General features: G+C 37.0%; 1 protein-coding gene across 6 annotated transcripts in view; it reads right to left on the bottom strand.

Annotated features, from left to right (window-relative positions):
* The window catches only part of PTPRD (protein tyrosine phosphatase receptor type D), a 1,875,912-nt gene that overhangs the window by 187,744 nt on the left and 1,669,834 nt on the right, over positions 1–18,334 (bottom strand). For 2 of the 6 annotated variants that reach the window (XM_032477693.1, XM_014552398.2), the window contains exons 5-9: positions 8,054–8,242; positions 6,785–6,793; positions 4,297–4,407; positions 2,903–2,914; positions 670–939 (exon numbers count right to left, since the gene is read on the bottom strand). In XM_032477693.1, coding sequence (XP_032333584.1) covers positions 670–939; positions 2,903–2,914; positions 4,297–4,407; positions 6,785–6,793; positions 8,054–8,242 — 591 coding nt within the window. Of the gene's footprint in view, positions 1–669; positions 940–2,902; positions 2,915–4,296; positions 4,408–6,040; positions 6,059–6,784; positions 6,794–8,053; positions 8,243–18,334 lie in introns of all 6 variants that reach the window. The other 4 variants (XM_032477692.1, XM_032477694.1, XM_014552397.2 and 1 more) reach the window with 4 other exon arrangements.

Here is an 18,334-nt window from a genome sequence, read left to right as displayed (position 1 = left end):
TTTTTTAAAATTCTAAAAACACTGGATAAAAACAACTGGTAACTGCACACACTGTTTTCTCCCCTGTGAGTCAAAGCCATGGAATATAGTACTTCGGTTGTATTCGGTACACTTATTTCTAGAAGATATTATTTGTTAAGCACTTCATCTATGTGAGGTGAGAGATAAAGCTAAAACAATAGAATCATACTTGAATTTGGATTTTTAATGGTAGGCACTAATAAAAATTTCAAGTATCTATTATTAGACCATGTTAATTTCAACCCTGTTTCCGCGTTCTTGGATTTTGTACATTAATTAACATTTATCTGGACTTCTGTTATGTGCCTCTTCTCAAGGTTCTAGACTGATATAAAACTGTGCACATCAGCCCAACCGTAACGCTTGACCTTGTCTAGCACTGCTCATCCTGCCCTGTTAGTGCCTGGGCCCAGCCTGTTCAATATTTTGATGATCATCCCTACTTAGGCTGTGAATACTTTTAAGAGAGAATCTGCCTACCTACATCTGTGTATCTTACATGATACCACAGATAAAATTAGACTATGACATCTGAAACACTGAACAATGAATTGATTCACTGTAGAATTCCAAGGACTTTGTAGAGACATTATTAGTCAGCTGACTCAAGTATCCTCAGATCTTGCAAGCATGAACCACTGAGCATACCTTTGACAGTGATCTGTGCTATTGCTTCAATGACACCCAGTGTCGACATAGCAACACAGGTGTAATTTGCTGACTGTCTTACATCATTCAGTTCTAGGACGTTTCTTCCTATCGGCATGTCATCTTCAGGTGTCAGATCTTCTGCCCCCAACATCCACTTCACATAAGGCATTGGTGACCCCACAGCCACACAGGTGATATTAACACTTCCACCTGGCATGATTTCATGATTAGTGGGTGGGATAGAGAATCTTGGAGGGACACGGCGAACTGGAATAAAACACAAGGGAAGATGATAAAATATACAAGGTAAGAGAAAGTGGCTTGATTAAACACGTGACATGCACTGTACAGACACAATTAAACTATTGAAACACATTGTGGATTGTCCAAAAACAAAACATGAAAAACTGTGGATAATACAGACCATACAAGTATGGTGTGTGTATACACAGAAAATTTTATTTAGCTTTGTCATTGATATCTCAGACACATTCATACAAAAGTTGATTCAGACCTACAAGGGCCCCACAAAAAACTATCTACAAACTAACAATACACAAACATCATGCAGAAGATAAACACAGAAACATACACATGCATGCATATAACAAGGGTTCTATGAATGCATGTATATGCAGGAGTGGGGCTGGAAGGCACCAGCAGGTTTATGTTCAGAATCAAAACCAGCTTCATTGCTGTGCTCTTCCAGGTGATGTGAAAACATGTGTGGGACCACACTGTCACATCCCAGCCCTGGAAAACATCATCTAGAGTACACTGAAAGTGCAATGCATTTGCTTTCAGACTCAGAGTAGGTGCAGCCTCAAGACCTCACACTAACACTGAGACAAACACAGAAATATATATACATATCGATTTACAGTCAAGAAGAAGAAATAAAGCCAATGCCAGTAGAGATACTGGATTGGATCATGCAAGGCATGCACATGGTGTCTCAAGGCCATGCTTATTAGGACAATGGGAGAATGGCTGGAATCCAAGACAGCAATGACAACAGAGGAAATAACTGGAATAGAACTAAATACAGAGGGAGGAGGGCTAAGTACAGTGATTGAGACAGGGATTTAGGGAGGATAGGGTTGAAAGTAGAAAGATATTAGGCGAAGCTAGGTTGTCAAAGGTAAGGACTGCAAAATCAGGAAGGGGGCTCGGGAGTTCACATTCAGGATTCCATTCCGTTCACGTCTAAGGTAAAATAACATAGATGATGACAAGAGAAATCTAGGAAGAGGCTTTTTATGCCTTCATTCAAATTATGAGACACAGGATCTAAACCATACAGTGGACATGACATTAAGAGAAGAGGTCATATTAAAGCAACACAACACAAAAAATTACCAAGCAATTACAGTTCAGTGTTCCTGCTTCAGATAATCTGCACGTTTATGTGTGTTTAAGTACATGTGTCTTGGACATGGTACAAGGAGAGGGTAAGAGACAAATAGGTTTCACCTTGGGCTTTTACTGGCAAAATGTTACACCAAGAGCATTTCAGATCAAGAGGTAATCATTAGAAGCATACCTTAAATATGGATAATAAACTGTTTATTAAAATAATTAAGTTAATAAACAAACAACCTCAAAACTCCAAGATAATGAGAGAATAATTCTGTCAACTTTTTGGCTGTACTTAAGGGTGAGAGAAACCTCCGTAGATTTGAGAGGGCTTGCTGCGATGGCCTCACGGGTGAATGACAGGCAGAGGAGAAGTAAAGAGAAAGCTAAGCATGCCTCCTGCAGCCAATTCACAGGTTACACAAAGCAAACAGGAGCCGGTGTCAAAGGTGTCAAAGAGCAAATCAAGAAAAATGGAGGAGAGCTTAGTCTTCATGCTTGGGATTAGGGGAACAACTACAAAAAGTCATTCTACGGGCAGCAGGCATCTTTTTAAGACAGAAATTAAAGGTGGGGCAAGAGACGGGAAGAGTGGAGCAAAAAGGAAAGCAGGAACACTGACCGAGTTCACTGGACCTGAGAGAGTTACGTGTTACCCCATTACCATGCACCCAGGTACATCCTCTCCCATCATGCACCGCAGTTAGGTACCACCAGCAAGCACCAGAAGCCACAGCCAAGGGCATTCTCTGCTAGAACATACCATTAACCAAAAGAAGACCACAATGCAGCTACATTCATTTCATTTGTATTCTTTGTTATTGGTTTAATTAATAGTTTTGTAAGGTGGGTAAAAAGTAAAAATCACACCAACCTTCTCGCAGCTCTGAGGGATGTAGGGGGTTTGATGCAGAACACAATGAAATGAGGAAAGGAGAAAAACAAGGGAAACACAGAGAGAGTAAAAAGGCCATATCAAGGCTTTCAACTGCTACTTGAACATCTTTATTTGCTCTAGTTAATCCTTCCTACCTCTGCTGAAAAAGTTAGCAATACCTCATGGACTAACACAGTATTAGAAACAATAGCTAGCATCATTTTGAAATTTTTCCACTGAAGAAGGTACACATGCCTCATGCAGCAAAGGAGGTCGTCACTGTGAAAAGAAGGATCAAGGGGCTTCCAAAGAATTTGGAGAAGAAATGGTTTTCTTCGTATTCTCCCACCCCGGACTCCAGAAAAAGACAGGAGAGAAGAACATCCCCACGGAAACAGAATTATCTCAAACAAAAATTTCAAAATCAAGCTAGATATTTTCCTAAGGGAACCCATCCTATTGTGACTTTAAGCCCTGGCAGTCTTTTTATCTACTCCCACCCCCACCCACACCATTTGTGGTTGTTCACAGACATGGAGACCAAGAGTAAGAGCATTGTCACTGGACACAAAACTACAGGAAGCAGCTTTGAAAATTCCTGGGAAGAAGAAATATTTCTTTCTAGTGGAAATGAAAGGCCCAGTTATTCACAAGCTCAAAATGTAATCAGTTCTATTACTTTATGAGGAAACAGGGATGTCTCCTCATTCATCTTTGTCCCAAGGACAACTAATATGTTTTAAAATGCAATCACTGTTCCCTGGCAATCAAGAGATTAAACTTTTCAGAAACTGAACAACTAAAAAAATACACATGTGTGTATATATATATGCACATACATAATACTATGTGTCATAAATAACTAAGGATAAAAAAAGAAGGAAGAAAATACAATTGTGCTATTTGCATGTAGCTTTTTTTTTAGTTAGTAGCTTATCCTTACAGCTCCATAGCAGAGGTCTCAAAGACCAATACCTTTATGCTTGGAGCTGTGCAGAGAACTGATTAGTAGCACACCAAGCAATAATTTCCAGGTTTGATAAGGAAACAGTAGAGTAACACAACAGAAAAAAGAAAAAAAAAGAAGAAAACCTCAAACCAATGCAAAGCACACTTCAATCACTGCAGTCAAAATAGGACTTAAGATGTAAAAATGCACATATACTTACAAACTGCAAGCCTCAGGATAGATTTCACTCAAAAGTTGTCAATTTTTTTCTTAACTGTGTATTTAAAACCGTTTAATTCTCCATTTGCTAAAATGCTTCAGCTACTGTCACTACTAGCAAATCAGTTCTTTAACTACTGACATGGTCACACGGATCCTGTGGGTATCTCAGCTCCCCCTGAGCCTGAATGAAAATGCAACACCAGGATTACGTCATTCCTACCTCTGACATATAAATTGGCAGGGGCAGAATAGCGAGTGCCCGCGCTGTTGGTGGCAACACACTCATATTTTCCTTGGTCAGATTCTTCGCTCTGTTCGATCTGAAGGGCTCCTGTATGGATATAAAATATATTGCCAAAGAGATGGTCAGAGAAGGCTTCCTCAGTTCAGAAAGCTAAACCTCTTAACAATATGAAAAGCCCTGCAAAGGAAGATCCGCTCAACGTCGATTCAATCTCTCGCTAAGGTGCACAGACAGAAAATGATGCGATGAGAAAAACATATAGATTATTTATTTTTTAAATTTTTACATCATCAATGCTAGTATTAAAAAAAAAAACAAACAGTATCTCTTTTCCCAAGCAAGACTTCTACTCAGAATTAACACTCTTATTTCCTAGACTAATAAAATGAAGATGGGTGAGACTGCTTCAAGGAAGTATGGCTTTTAAATAAAACAAAAGATTAATTTCTGATTTTGTTTTGTTTCATTTTGGTATCAAAAGTGGCGCAAAAGAGAGGTATGCTCAAAAAAAACCAGGCCGGGTTTTTAAGAAAGTCTTCTGCGGAAGAAAGCCAAAAATACGCAGCGAGCACAAAAAAAGGCTGCACAAAGCAAAAAAATTAAAATTAGTCATTATAATATCATGAAAATATTACTTAAAGAAACAAAACTCCCTTAAGACATGCAGATTTTTAAGAAAAGAAAGACAAGTTTGCCACGACTTACAATCATTTATTACGTTTGCTGAAAAACAAAGAGTAGTTGAATTAGAAGGTTTGAAAAAAAAAGTTAAAAAGCACGGCCTTGGCCAGCCAGGAGAGCCAACCAACCACTGCTTGAGGACCGCGAGACGGATCCCCTAAGACACCCATCAAAATCCACCAGTGGGATTAGCAGTGTGGTGTCACAAAACCCCAAGAAAAATACAAAACAAGAATTACAAAAGAAATGCACACTGTGTCAAAGTCGAAAAACCAGCAATACCACATACCACCAAGAATACTCAGCACCTTTTGCTTCCATAGCCTGAAGGACAGAAGATCGAAAAATCCAGAGGCGAGTAATCCAAGAAAAAAAGAAGTCCGGGAAGAAAAAGGCATGGCTGTCAGGTTGTAGGCGAGTGGGATCAGGTGGAAAGGGGAGTCATTCTTTGACTTTTAAGACAGTAAGAGAAAAAAGAATTGAAGAACAAAAGCAAAAACCTTTTGAAAGATAAACACAAAAAGCAGGTGTTCCAGGCTGTCTTCTGCATGTCTGCCACTGTTCTCCAGACCATCTTGGCTTTGGTCCGGAACAAGAACAGCTAAGGAAGAAAAAAAATGATCTTTTTTTTTTTCTCCAGTCGGACCAAAAAAAAAAAAAAAAAAAAAAAAAAGGGAAAAGAAGAGAAAAAAAGAAAAAAAGGAAAAAGGAAGAAGAAGAAAAGGAAAAAAAGAGGGACAGATGGTACGCTGTGACTGGTCTGTGGTCTAAAGACCCGATATGCTTTCTTTGAAGCATATCACAACTTAAATAATCATTTTCATAAAGAAAGAAATGAACAAAACAAAGAGAAAAAGAAAAAGAAACGAAGAATTCACAACATGAGAGTCACCGATCATAACCAAACGGTACAAAGGAAAAATATAAAAGTTGATGGACAATATTGGAATGATTTTGAAAACAGGACAAAGATGGGAGTGATGAAAGGACAGAAAGAATGAGTAAGATCATTCTGTGAACGTTAGTTCAGCACTCTTACCTCTTATTGGTGTACCACCTGGGTGGATAATATGAATGCAAATAAGATTAGAAAGAAGAAGCATTAGTACGAGAAGAAGGAGGCTAGGGCTGGGGAGAAGAATTAAATTAGATTTACAGAATTAAATAAGGTCTTAAAAGAAACTTGAATTACTATACTGGTAAAACAGGAATATATTAGATTGCATCATTAGATCATAAAAGCAAGTTGCATTATTATACCACAGACGGCAAACACCACACTAGGCAGCATTGCCTTCCTCAGAGAAGCAACTGAGTTCTCAGGTCTGGGGTCATATAATCTTAGACTTTTATCTTATATGCCTCATATTCTTTAAAAAAAAAAAAAAAAGAACTAAACAATATCTTTAAAGACATAGTTGAGGAAAATACTGGCTGATCTATTTAAGTATATATATAGATACACATATATATATACTGTTGTAGGAAATGCTACAGACTAACTAGAAACAAACACTGTTCATAGGATAGATCTTAGGCTACTTACTATGCTACATTTGTGTGATATAACTTGTGTACTATTTTATTTTTCTACACAGTGTTCTTACAGTAACAGTTCTGTGGATATGTGCATGTGCGCGCCACTAAGGAAATCTGGTGTCTACACTGACAGTTAGTAAAATGCATGCCATGCATTTTATTAATAATAATAATAATAATAATAATAATAATCTGAATATGGAAATTAGTGGGGGTGAAGTGCGCTTCAGAACTAAGCACTTACCAATAGATTCTGGAGATTTAAATACGGAGAGAAGAAAGACAGCATAAAAATATTATTATATTCCTTATAATTTGGTACAAATTTTTCAGAGTTAAAGCTTTATACACTACATCATCTATGTTACATGTGAATAATTAATTCTTTATTTATAATAACAGAATGCTAATCTATACAATTCTGCTGACAACAAGCGAAAGAGGCAGTTAACAAGACGCTTTAACATCACAGGACAGGTCAAAAGCTGAGAATTCTGGGAAGACAGGCAGTTAAACAGCTTAGAATTCTATATCAATATTACTACCAATGCCAAAGTACACAGCTTATCAATATATGTCCCTGTGAAATTACCTAGGGACAGGCTCTAAAACTTTTACAACAAATTTAGAGTTATCTCCATTTTTAATCTAAAGAGAGCAAAGGAATAAACTTGGGATGGGAGAAAGGAAAACGAGGGGGGGGGGGGGGGGAGAGAAAGAGAGAGGGAAAAAGAGAGAGGAGCCAAAGCTGGAGTCTACACCAAAAGCAGACTTCTGTAGATCCAGTCACTGGAGGATTCAAAAATCTTTCGTGTGGGCGCACACCACTGTGGCTAATGTGTAGACAATATGCACTCATACTAATATTATAATAATCATAATAAAAACCCCCTCCTTTCACTGGTACTTTGTAAAGGACTTTATAAAAAAAATACATCTGGTTACCCGTGAGATACCATTTCCCTGTTTCATGTATTAGCGAAAAGAAAGTAGATGGGCCCAAACTTACTAAACTTTGGTACTTTGATGAGTTCAAATGTAGAAAAGACAGAGAAAATACACTTTAATAAAATCAAATCCTTTTAGTGTTCAATTTGAACATTTTGGTTTTTGATGGATTTAACCATTGGAACTCCTTGCAAGTTCTGAATGAAGTCCAATGTTGAAATAAATTTGTTTCAAAAGAAAACAGAAATAAGAAAGAAAGAGGAGAAAATGGATCCGTCAACTACTGCAGAAGAGCAGTAAATTAAAAAGTATCAAAAGTACAGTCACAGCAGTGAGCAATGTGGATTAAACAGAAGCTGCAAAACACGGAGAGGAGGAAAAAGACAGACTCTGAAACAGGCTATGACATAAACGTGGACAACACAGTAAATAACAGAGAAAGAGAAGAAGAAGAAAAATCAATACCTAAAAATTAAACTTAAAAAAAATAGAGAGAAAACTAAAATAAAAAAATAAAAAAATAAAAATTTTCTAGCAGTTCATGGAAACAGTAACAAGACCCTACCTGATCGTAACTGCTTAATACGGCCGTTGTTGTTGCTTGTGTCGACGGGCAGAAAATCTTTGAACCAAGTGATTTCTGGATCCGGATTCCCACTGGCTGCACAAAGCATGGTGGCCGTGCGTGTACGCTCAACCACCTTCAACTGTGGGCCCATGTCTATGGTAGGGAAGCCCCTGGGAATTTGATCCTCTGCAAGACAAAAGGCGATACCAACAGGTTTTCAAGTCAGATACCCAAGAGGCAGGAGAGATGGCCCATTAACCTTTCCCATTAACTTCGTCGGCATTTGTTGAGAGGCTGACACAAATGAGGTAGCATTGCACTGTCAGGTTAGGCTACGTCACAATGTTGTTTCTGGCCAGAAGAGTGCACAGTCTAAACAGGAGGCCAACAGCTGAGAAAAGAACACAGACCTGTGTGATGAAAACATGATCAAGGGATGCATCAAATTTTCTGGGAGCACGGAAGCAGAAGTAATTACAGAATGGGTATCTGAGGTGGTCCATGAGTATCAAGAGGAAGCTCTGAAATCGGCTTTTAGGAATGAGTATAGCCAGCTAGAAAGAAGGAAGCATCAGAAACAGAGACACTGAGAAGGAAACTTCTCATTATGGGAAAACTATTGACCGGGCAGAGCTAGCTTCACAAGTACATGGGGAACAAATTCAAACTCGTTAGCTGGATGAAACTACCTGTATTCAAATCTGTTAGTTTTTAACTTTTAAGTAAAACTATTTTTCACATAAGCAAAGTTTCAACCTGAACAAATTCCTTTGTAGGGAGTTTCAATTAGTCTGAAAATTATCTGAAAGTTTCCCTTACAAAAGACTTAAAAGAACAAAAGCAAGTCAAAATCACCACATTCCTGGGGGTAAGAGAATCCTTGGCTCCATTCCAAAGACTTGTGCCATTTTCATTAAAAGTCATTAAAAAGTTGAAACTTCTCAATTTTAAATCTTCAAATCATCCGAAATTCATTTCTCCTATCCCACATCAAAATTGTCCCAGATCTTAGATCCTGAGACATTAAAGCCCTCTTAAGCCCTCAAGCATGACCCACATTGATAACCCACACTACCAGCTCTTCCAGCCAGCTTTTGAAAGGTATATTCTAGTTAAGCATCGGAGGAAATTTAGTTATATGGGTGATAATTATCTCAATTAGAATTTGGCTGTTTGAGGATTATTAGGAAACATTTTGACTTCTAATTGGGCCCAGTGTTAATGTAATCAACGTTCCCTCATGACCCCTAATGAATTTTCATCAGCCACCAATTCCAAAATGACTCAAAGACACAACCAGTGAGCAAAACAGAACTTATGAGATATGGCACCCAGCTTCTCCTTGGTGTCTCCTACAACTTCTGGCATGATCCTGTTAATCTTGCCAAAGAGGTATAATTTCTAGGGAAAAGGTTCCATTTTGATGACCCCACTGCATCCTCAGTCAAATCTATATATTCTCCACGGTCCCTATAGTAAACTCAAATCTCCTAAATCTGGTTAGCGAAGTCCTTTAAAATCAGGACCCATTTTCCCTCAGCCTCTCATGGATGATCTCCCTCCTAGGAAATCTCTCTTCTGCCCACACTGAAATCCTTACCACTCCCCAGACAAATCCTACCCATTGAGAGTACCCTGTCCATGTCTTGGGTAAGTCACACAGCCAAAAATTGCTTTCTTTATAAAGCTTTTTGAAACTCTCTCAAACATATTCAGTCTTTTCCTTCTCATAGCAACTGTAGCAGTAAGAACCTAAATCTATTGCCTTGTATCTTTTATTTCTCATCAGTTTATTGCTCCACAACACAAATTTCTTCAAGGCTCACTTGCACTCAAATTCCTTGTCATCAAACTAGTCTGGGTTGACAGATTTTAAGAGAACTCCAGTAAGTCCCTAGCCTAAACATGAGTATCACAGTGACTAACCAGTTTTCTACCACACATAGTAGAAAATTACTTATGGTAGAGAGTTCATGAGAAGAATAGTTAAGAACAAGAGGCTTTAAATGTGAAAAGTAAAATGCTTGCAACAGAATAAAGCTCCCTAGGAAGGGAAGTTACCCTAAGCATTAAGTCCAGGTTATCATTGTGAAAGAAAATCGAAGAGTAATAGGGAAGAGTGTAGACTCTGGCTCTCCCACAGGGAGGTCTACGAGTCCAAAAGAAGGCAAGTTAGGTTTCACATATGGATTCACCGGAAAACATTTTTCTGTCCCACCCGCTAATTAGGGCCAGAGACTAAAAAAGTAACAGCTTACTTCAATGAGCTACATTTTACTTAGGTTGAAAAACATGGCTCTTTTGAAGAAGCAGTGATGCATTCTGTTTATCTGAATACTTACACACTGTCAGCTAAACCCAGGTCCCCTGTTGACAAGTGTCAGAAAGAGTGGTTAAGAATGGAATTTCAAGACGATTCTGCAAGTCTCTAAGGCAATGTGAAAAACTACAAATCAGGTAAAGAGTATTTTGCAAAATAGGCTATGCTAATTTTAATAATCTATTCCACTTGAATCTCATCGGTTTGGGTTTTTTTTTTAATGGCTTTAAAGCTTTTGCCAATGTATTTACCTCTAAAGCTTAGTTTTAATGTTATTTGGGGAAAAAAGAAAGCTGAAAGCTCAATAGTCATTTTACAACACACATCATATTATTAAACATCTCGCTTGACAGCTATTGACACAAAATACTTCAAGCATCAAAATAGTCTACCTTCAGTGCCTGAAAGTCAACTACATTGACTCAGTCACCTAGAAATGAATTTCTAAAAAAGCTCTTAGATTTTCTGTTGTTAATTTCCGTATTTAACGAAACTAACGTCAGTTAATAAAAAATCTCCTTGGGATTCCTGAGCTTTTCTGTCTTTCCCAGGACAATGAGTCACCCCTGTGGCATCTAACTACTAGTTAAATTAATATGCATTGACACCGCTCTCCAATCATTACTTTTCTTCTACAAGTTTCTCTCTCTGAAGAACCATGCCAATATTCTGTACCCATCAGCGGCAAGTGTCAAAGACTTAAGATTGTTGAGCCACTTATCAAAGGCTCTTACCAAAGAAATCTAGAATTAATAACCATTTATAAGAAATGAAGCCCTCACCTTGGGGAAAGCTGACAAAATTGACTTGTGCCCTATGGAAAGCAGACTAACACATTTGCATGACCTTTCTTTTCCTTCTTGACTCATAAAGAACACTCCAGAGCCCCCCTTCCCTATATACAAGTGCACAGCAAAGATAATCTTTCTTGCATAATAATCGGATGGAGAATGTAAAGAGAGCTCCTTTCCTATTTTTAATAACGGTAATTAAATTCTATCCATCCCCTCCTTGCACAGAACCTCTTTGAATGTATTTTCTTCATTAAATTTTCATGAGAAACATCACAATGTAACAGATTCAAATAGCCAGAGCTGTTACACATTGACAGTTGTGGCTTGTTTCCAATTTGACTATCAAGTGCTTGACAATAAAACTCAGTATTCAACATAAAATGAACTGTAAAAATAATGAAATTTCTAATTGGTATGCTTATCTCAGTGGGCGTAGTTGGAAGATGTTAATTGCTTTTTTTTTTCACCTTTGCATTTATTAGTGATCCATATAAAACTGCCTTTGCCATTTGATAATATCAATTTTGACAGCTCATCGAATGTATGGTACCAGGAACTTAAGGGAAAAAAAAAATCAATACTCTTTATGTGTTAACCATATTAACTTTTACAGGGAAATGCAGAATCAAAAATTAACAAATTGGCAGTATGTTAGTAGCTTTAAACTTTTACATGAGGGGAAAAGAAAAACATTTTGTCCTATTCATTAATGTGCTCATTAAGCTTTAAAGTGCCTTACTTATCACTGTTCCATATTAATATTCAATCACACAGAATTAGCTACTAATTCATCAACAGTTTAAATCAGACTTGACCTTCACAAAGCCATTTGGTCTGTCACTTTGAGAGGCCATTAAAGGGCAGATTACTACATACTTGTGCTTAGTGAATCGTAGAAGTCATACATATTTTGTTTGGAATGGCAGCTATAATAGATCTGGAAATATAGCACATTCTTTGTATCTTTTGGTGTCTTAATGAAATATGCTGATATGAAACTTCCAGTTCCATTAAGGAAAGAGAAAAATGAACATCAGCATTTTCCAGAGTTAATGTCTCACTGCTTAAAACTTTGGTTACTAACCCCTGATCTACCCAGGACTTGAAAAGAATGTGTGGGGGGAAATAGTCTAACTTTGTTTTGTAGGAAGCTGTGCTTTAAATATATGTTATTGATTAAGTCATACCTTTTGCATAATTTGCTCAAACCACTTCCATTGTTCATCCATAAGCAATTTTAATGATGCTTTACTTTCGCTCCAATTCTGTAAAGACTCAATCTTCCTTATCTGAGAGGAAACCACACAACTAAACTGCTTGCTAAGGCCACAGCCTCCTAGCAAGGCGGCCCTAAGCAGTTCTTGACTAAGGTTGCTGGGATTCAGTGAATTTAGTCAGACTGGTGCTTTGACTCTGCTCCCAAGAGAGTTAAAGAGGTTTTTCAATGAAGGAATGTTTGCTATGATGCCACACTGCCAATTTTTCAAATTTACAGCAAATATGTTTATGAAGAAAAAAGTCAATTATATTAACAGTATGCTCTTCCAAAAGAAATATTAAAAGATGTAGCAAATATACGTGATCTTTTAGGTATTATTGATAATACAGAGGTTTTGATGAGAATAGCAGTACAATAAAGCAAACTCAGAGTCTGGAAGAAGAGATATAAGCACCCCCTCTAGAGAACTCACTCCCCTGAATCACTTTCCTGAGGACTAAACAGTTCATAGTGGCTCTTCTTTTAAAGCTTACGAAGCTCACAAAGGGCAGAGCTATGTTACTTCTTTTTTAACCAGTATTCAATAAACTCTTGCAATTTGACATATTTAGAAAATTTTGGCAACCTCTTCTGCATTCATTCATGGGATATCTCTGAATTCCTACTGGGCTGATTTAATGGCACTTATTTAAACAGTTAATCATTCTTTCATCGTTTTTTTGTGGCTATAGATTTGGCCTCCCCTATTTGCATATCGGTCTATGAGACCAAAATTATCTTTTGTAGGGTCTTGAGTAGTATTAGACTTAAAAATTCACAAAAATAGTTCTTAATGGTGGCTTTCTTCATTTTTATACCCATAAGTCTTATTTAATCAGCAAATGATTTTCATCAGATGAGATGTGCAATTTATGTTTGGTTCTTTCTTTCATTTAATGCAAATGCTGCACTAGAAGCACACAATTCAATTCCTACTTTCTTAATTTTACAGGAAGGTTTCCCTCATACATTGGTTTCAAGTTCCTACATGTCAAAATGGCAACCACAAGACAAAAATCTTAAGTGTGAACACAATGGAACTCAAAAGAATCAGCAGAATGTGTATCTCTACTTTGCTATCCTATCTTTAGAATAACAGAATTCTTCATGTTCAAACTAATGGTAACATCCCAGTGAATCACTAAATTACAGGCTCAGACACTCCGGGTCTTCTTTCACTGCCAGGAGCAAACATTTCTTAGTGGCTGGATGTCTTAAAGCTTTAGGCATTCACAACATAGTCTTACAGAAGTACAACTAACTTCTTCTTTTGAAGGATGAAGGAATTACATAAGGGAAGTTTTCCTGAACATCAGTCAAGTATTAGCTGAACAGTATGAAGAAAATTTTCTTAAACAGAAGAGTTATGCCCTTTAAATATATGGGAAGGCATCCTTATCTGTTAGAGAAACAGTACTAATTTAACATAAAGTCAGTGTGTTTTTATACCTAGGACAGTAAAAATCCTCTTGGAAAGTTTGAATATATTGGTCTCAAAATCGTTAAATAAAAAAGTCTCTTTGTATTTATGAACCTTGAATTATACTAGGCTATACAAACTGTTGACTATAATAACTATTATATTAACTATTAAACTATTTTTAGTTAAAAAAAATCTACTGGATAGTCAATAGATCATCATCCATTCTATAGATATTGATTGAAAACCTGCTTTGTGCCAGGACTGGACCAGGCAGTGGGTATGAAGTAACCTAGAGAATCTCTATATTGTTGTGATTTAATTGTATCTGCAGGATAATTAGATTCTTTGGGAGTAAAAATAGTACTCAGCTCATCGAAGGGAGGACTGAATGAGATAATGCATTAAATGTGCCTACAGCTACCTGCCCTTGTGCCTGGTATCAAGTAATACATCAGCATACATGCACTCACTCTACCTCAGTCTCCCACAGAAGACGTAAATAGAACAGAGGCAAGCGACTCTAAGGCGTGACAGGACAAGAGCTGCGGCAATAAACTGTAAATGGGAAAAATATTCTACACAAATCATGAAAAAGGAATTATATAGACATGCAAGTGAATTTAGAGGGTGGTATCCATGCCAAGTAACCTCTTAAAAGCTAGTAAAAGCCCTCGTTTCTCATTCTGAATAAGATTTCAGGCTTTTTGACTAATCAACAGTACAAATAAATCGTACTGTTGTCTGATTAGTTCTCCAAAGCAAACTTCAAAAATAACACAAAATATTTGGGACAGCAAAGCCTTGTTATGAATGACTGAAAACACTGAAACCATTAGAGACTTACTAGGGTTGCTTGAGGCAAGGGTGGTATCATGATAAACACTTTCAAGAGACACAAAACAGAGACTCAGCTAAACTGTTACCTGTTTCTGATCATACCTACAGCAAAATTTTTTTAAACCTTTTAATCTCTAAATTTGGTATATTTTTACTTCATCATGTTTCCTCTATGTCAACTGCTGTTCTTTGAATAAATATTCATCATGAACAGTGATAGAACTCTTAATCACTATCAACTCATGATGGAAGACACTACAAAAATAACTCGCTAAGTACATGGTCATCTTTTTTTTTTTAAAGCAAAAAGGCCTAGAGATCAAAGTTTCATGGTATGTAATACTTTTAAAATACTTCCACATTATAAAATGATCCGCCCTTTGATAGGTACTTCTCAACTGTTTAACATTGGTTCCAGGTAGAATTCTGCGAGGTATGCTAGACAGTAAAATGTAGATGAGAAATGGTAAATTGTGAAAAGGATAATAAATATCAAATCATTTCCTTAAGAAGCTCAAATTTAGCACTGTGCCTATGACTTTAACCCTTCTGTAATTTCTATTTCATTATCCAGGAAGGGCTGTAAGTGGCAGGACTACTGCTTTGAGCAGATATTCAAAGGCTACACAAACCAGAGAGGTAGATATCAGTAGGCTCAGCCTATCAATCCTACGACCTGAGGCCACACAGAGGTCCTCTCTGTAACAGGGGACCCACAACAACAACCCCAAATGGCTTTGTCTGGGAGAGGAGACAGACTGGCGTTTCAGGGGCTGGAAGGCTGAGGGGTTAGTAGTTAGAGTATTTACTAGTTTGTTGAACAGCAAGTAGGTTTTCAAGTCATTATCTTTCAGAATAAACCACACTATCAGGCTACAAACAAGAACCATTTCCTTTCAGAATACAGTCCCTGAAGAGAGGGGAAAACATTATTCTTTTCTTAAAGAAAACAGTGTAAATAAAGCTTTTATTTTCACCATTCCAGATGGCAGCAGGGTTTTGTACTATTTTGACATCCTGACCATATTATTCAAAATCAGTCTTCTCGGAAGTGAACTGAATATGGGACTGAAAACAGAAAAATGAAAAAGAAATAAAAGCTAAATCAATGTTTTCTAGCAAAGTTGGGCTCCAGGACCATTTTCAAAATGATATGTGTATGAATGAAATTGAAATATACATATATATATAAAATGGTTTCTAATGATAAGCCAAAGGCTGCTCTAAGTCAGAAAGAAATTATCTAAAGCACGAGGAAAATGTCAGTTAATAAATGATATTCCCAATCAAATAATAAATAGAAGATCTGATCCCCCAAAAGTAATTATGAACAAGATATGATGAATTTTTAGCCCAAGATCCTCTTTGCAAGTTACTATATACTTGGATAAGTATGCATGTGTTAATATGGCTATAAATCAATCAGAGAAGCTTTTATTTCAGAGTGGATTTAGGTATCTCTTAAGGGCAGTTACTGGGCATAAGAGTCTCCAAAGATTTCTCACAGAATTATGCCAGGCAAAAAAAGGAAACTGAACACTGATAAGCTGATACGAGTCTTATTAGAGGATACTAAATATTCAGCATACTAACCAGCAACCTACAGAGCATTTCAGAGCAAAGCTCCATTTTCAGAAATATTCTTCACATGTGGAGGAGTTGTAAGGCATTCTTGGCACAGAACAAAGCAAACTTGTTTAGCAGCTATGTATGCAATTATTCTATAAATCGCAAAGTAATGTCTACTGTCTATGTAGCAGAATACAAACTTAGACTAAATTATCATTTGTATGAATGTGGTGGCTGTGATTTCACAAGGCATTAAGTCAGTTAGCCCCCACTGTTACTAGTGTTAAAGCTAGCAAATGCTTAGACTCCTTGTGATCCAAAATTCATTGAGGAGTGGGTGAGGGGAGGCCTATCTACCTAGCAACATTATTACTACTCGGATACTGAAAAGTATTTAGGAATCAGGGTAATGCTTTTATTCTCATGAATGCAAATATCATTAAGATAACAAAATTCTGTAACATCCACTTTCAAAAGTCTCACTGCTTTCTAGTAATTTATTTTTACTAACAAGCTGGTTTCGTGATACTCAAACTGTACATTGTCCAAATCGTGTCCTTAATTTGAGTATTAAATGAACCACTTACACAAATTTATATTTAAATCATACCAATATTTTTTGTGTGTGTGGAGATGCTGGGGATTGAACTGAGCTATACATACCTACCCCAATACTGAGATTATTTTAAGAAAAAAAAAACAAACCAAAAATACATAATAGACCTAAAACTAAAAAATTTAACTCCTGTTTTGTTGCTTGCTTGTTTTTAGAGAGAGAGACAAAAACCTAAACTTGGAAAGAGAACTGGATTTGGCTCCTGCCTCCATTATTTGCTGGCTTTGTAAAAGTTAGGAATTCTAATAAGCTCAAATCAACTAGGCCAAGGATAACATTCATCTTGGTTGCTTTAATGTATAGTGGTGAATGTAAGTAAGTAAAATTTTCATGCAGTCAAATTTTATATAACTAAGAAAACTAGAATGAACTGTGTGGTTGTGGACTGGAGTTGGACGTATTGGTACGAACTCATGGTTATAAAGATATGCACATTGATATAGAAATAAATATAATTGAGTGTATAGACACACACATATATTCACTCCTTATATAAACTTACCAAACACATCTCCCCTAGCAGTGTGAATAGAGAGGCTGGGAGCATCAAGACCCAGTAGCAATACACAGATCAAGTATCTATATCTTGGTTTCTAAATATGATTCTCTATTGAAAGAAGACAGAGCTCCTTCGAAATATAACTAATTACATCTAGCACTGGGACAAGGGAAGTACAAAATGTACCTGGAATATGTGTTCTGCATGAAATGACTCAAAGAATGACAGGAGCATGTTCAAAGAACAAAGAAGCTTGATTGGGTTCTCATTAGCCACATGTGTGACAATCTGAATGTCAATTTTTTTTTAAAAATTACCAAATTACAACACACTAAAAAAAAATGACATGCGTCTATACTAACATAAAAGAATAGATAAATCAAAAAGTTACAGCAATACTGGTATATTATCATACTCTCAAAGTAACCTGTCCCACAAATTTATTAAATATAAAGGGTAAGAGTAAGTCTGTAATGGAGAAGGCTCACAGAAACAACCTTGATCAAGATACCAAAGTTAACAATGTCAGTGATGGGGCTGATAAAAATCATGTGTTGAAAATGACATAGCATCACTTCTATGATACTTGCTACTGACTAAATATTTGTGTCCCTCCAAAATTCCTATGTTTAATCCTACCACCTAAAGTGATGGTATTTGGAGGCAGGGCCTTCAGGAGGCGATTAGGTGTGAGGACAGAGCCCATGAGAATGAGATTAATGCCCTTATCAAAGAGGCCTCAGAGAGATGCCTTGCTCCTTCCATGTGAGGACACAGGGAAGAGAGGACACTTGATGAACCAGGAAGCAGGCTCTCACTGGACACAAAGTGCTGGTGCCTTGATTTTGGACCTCTCACCTCCAGAACTTGGAGTAATAAATATCTGTTGTTCATAAGCCACCCAAAACTCTGATATTTTGTTACAACAGTCTGAACGAATGAATGTTACTGCCAAACATTCA

The sequence above is a fragment of the Camelus ferus genome, chromosome 4 (assembly GCF_009834535.1).
Source record: "Camelus ferus isolate YT-003-E chromosome 4, BCGSAC_Cfer_1.0, whole genome shotgun sequence".
Lineage (NCBI taxonomy): Eukaryota > Metazoa > Chordata > Mammalia > Artiodactyla > Camelidae > Camelus > Camelus ferus.
This window is presented reverse-complemented; position numbering and strand designations above follow the sequence as displayed.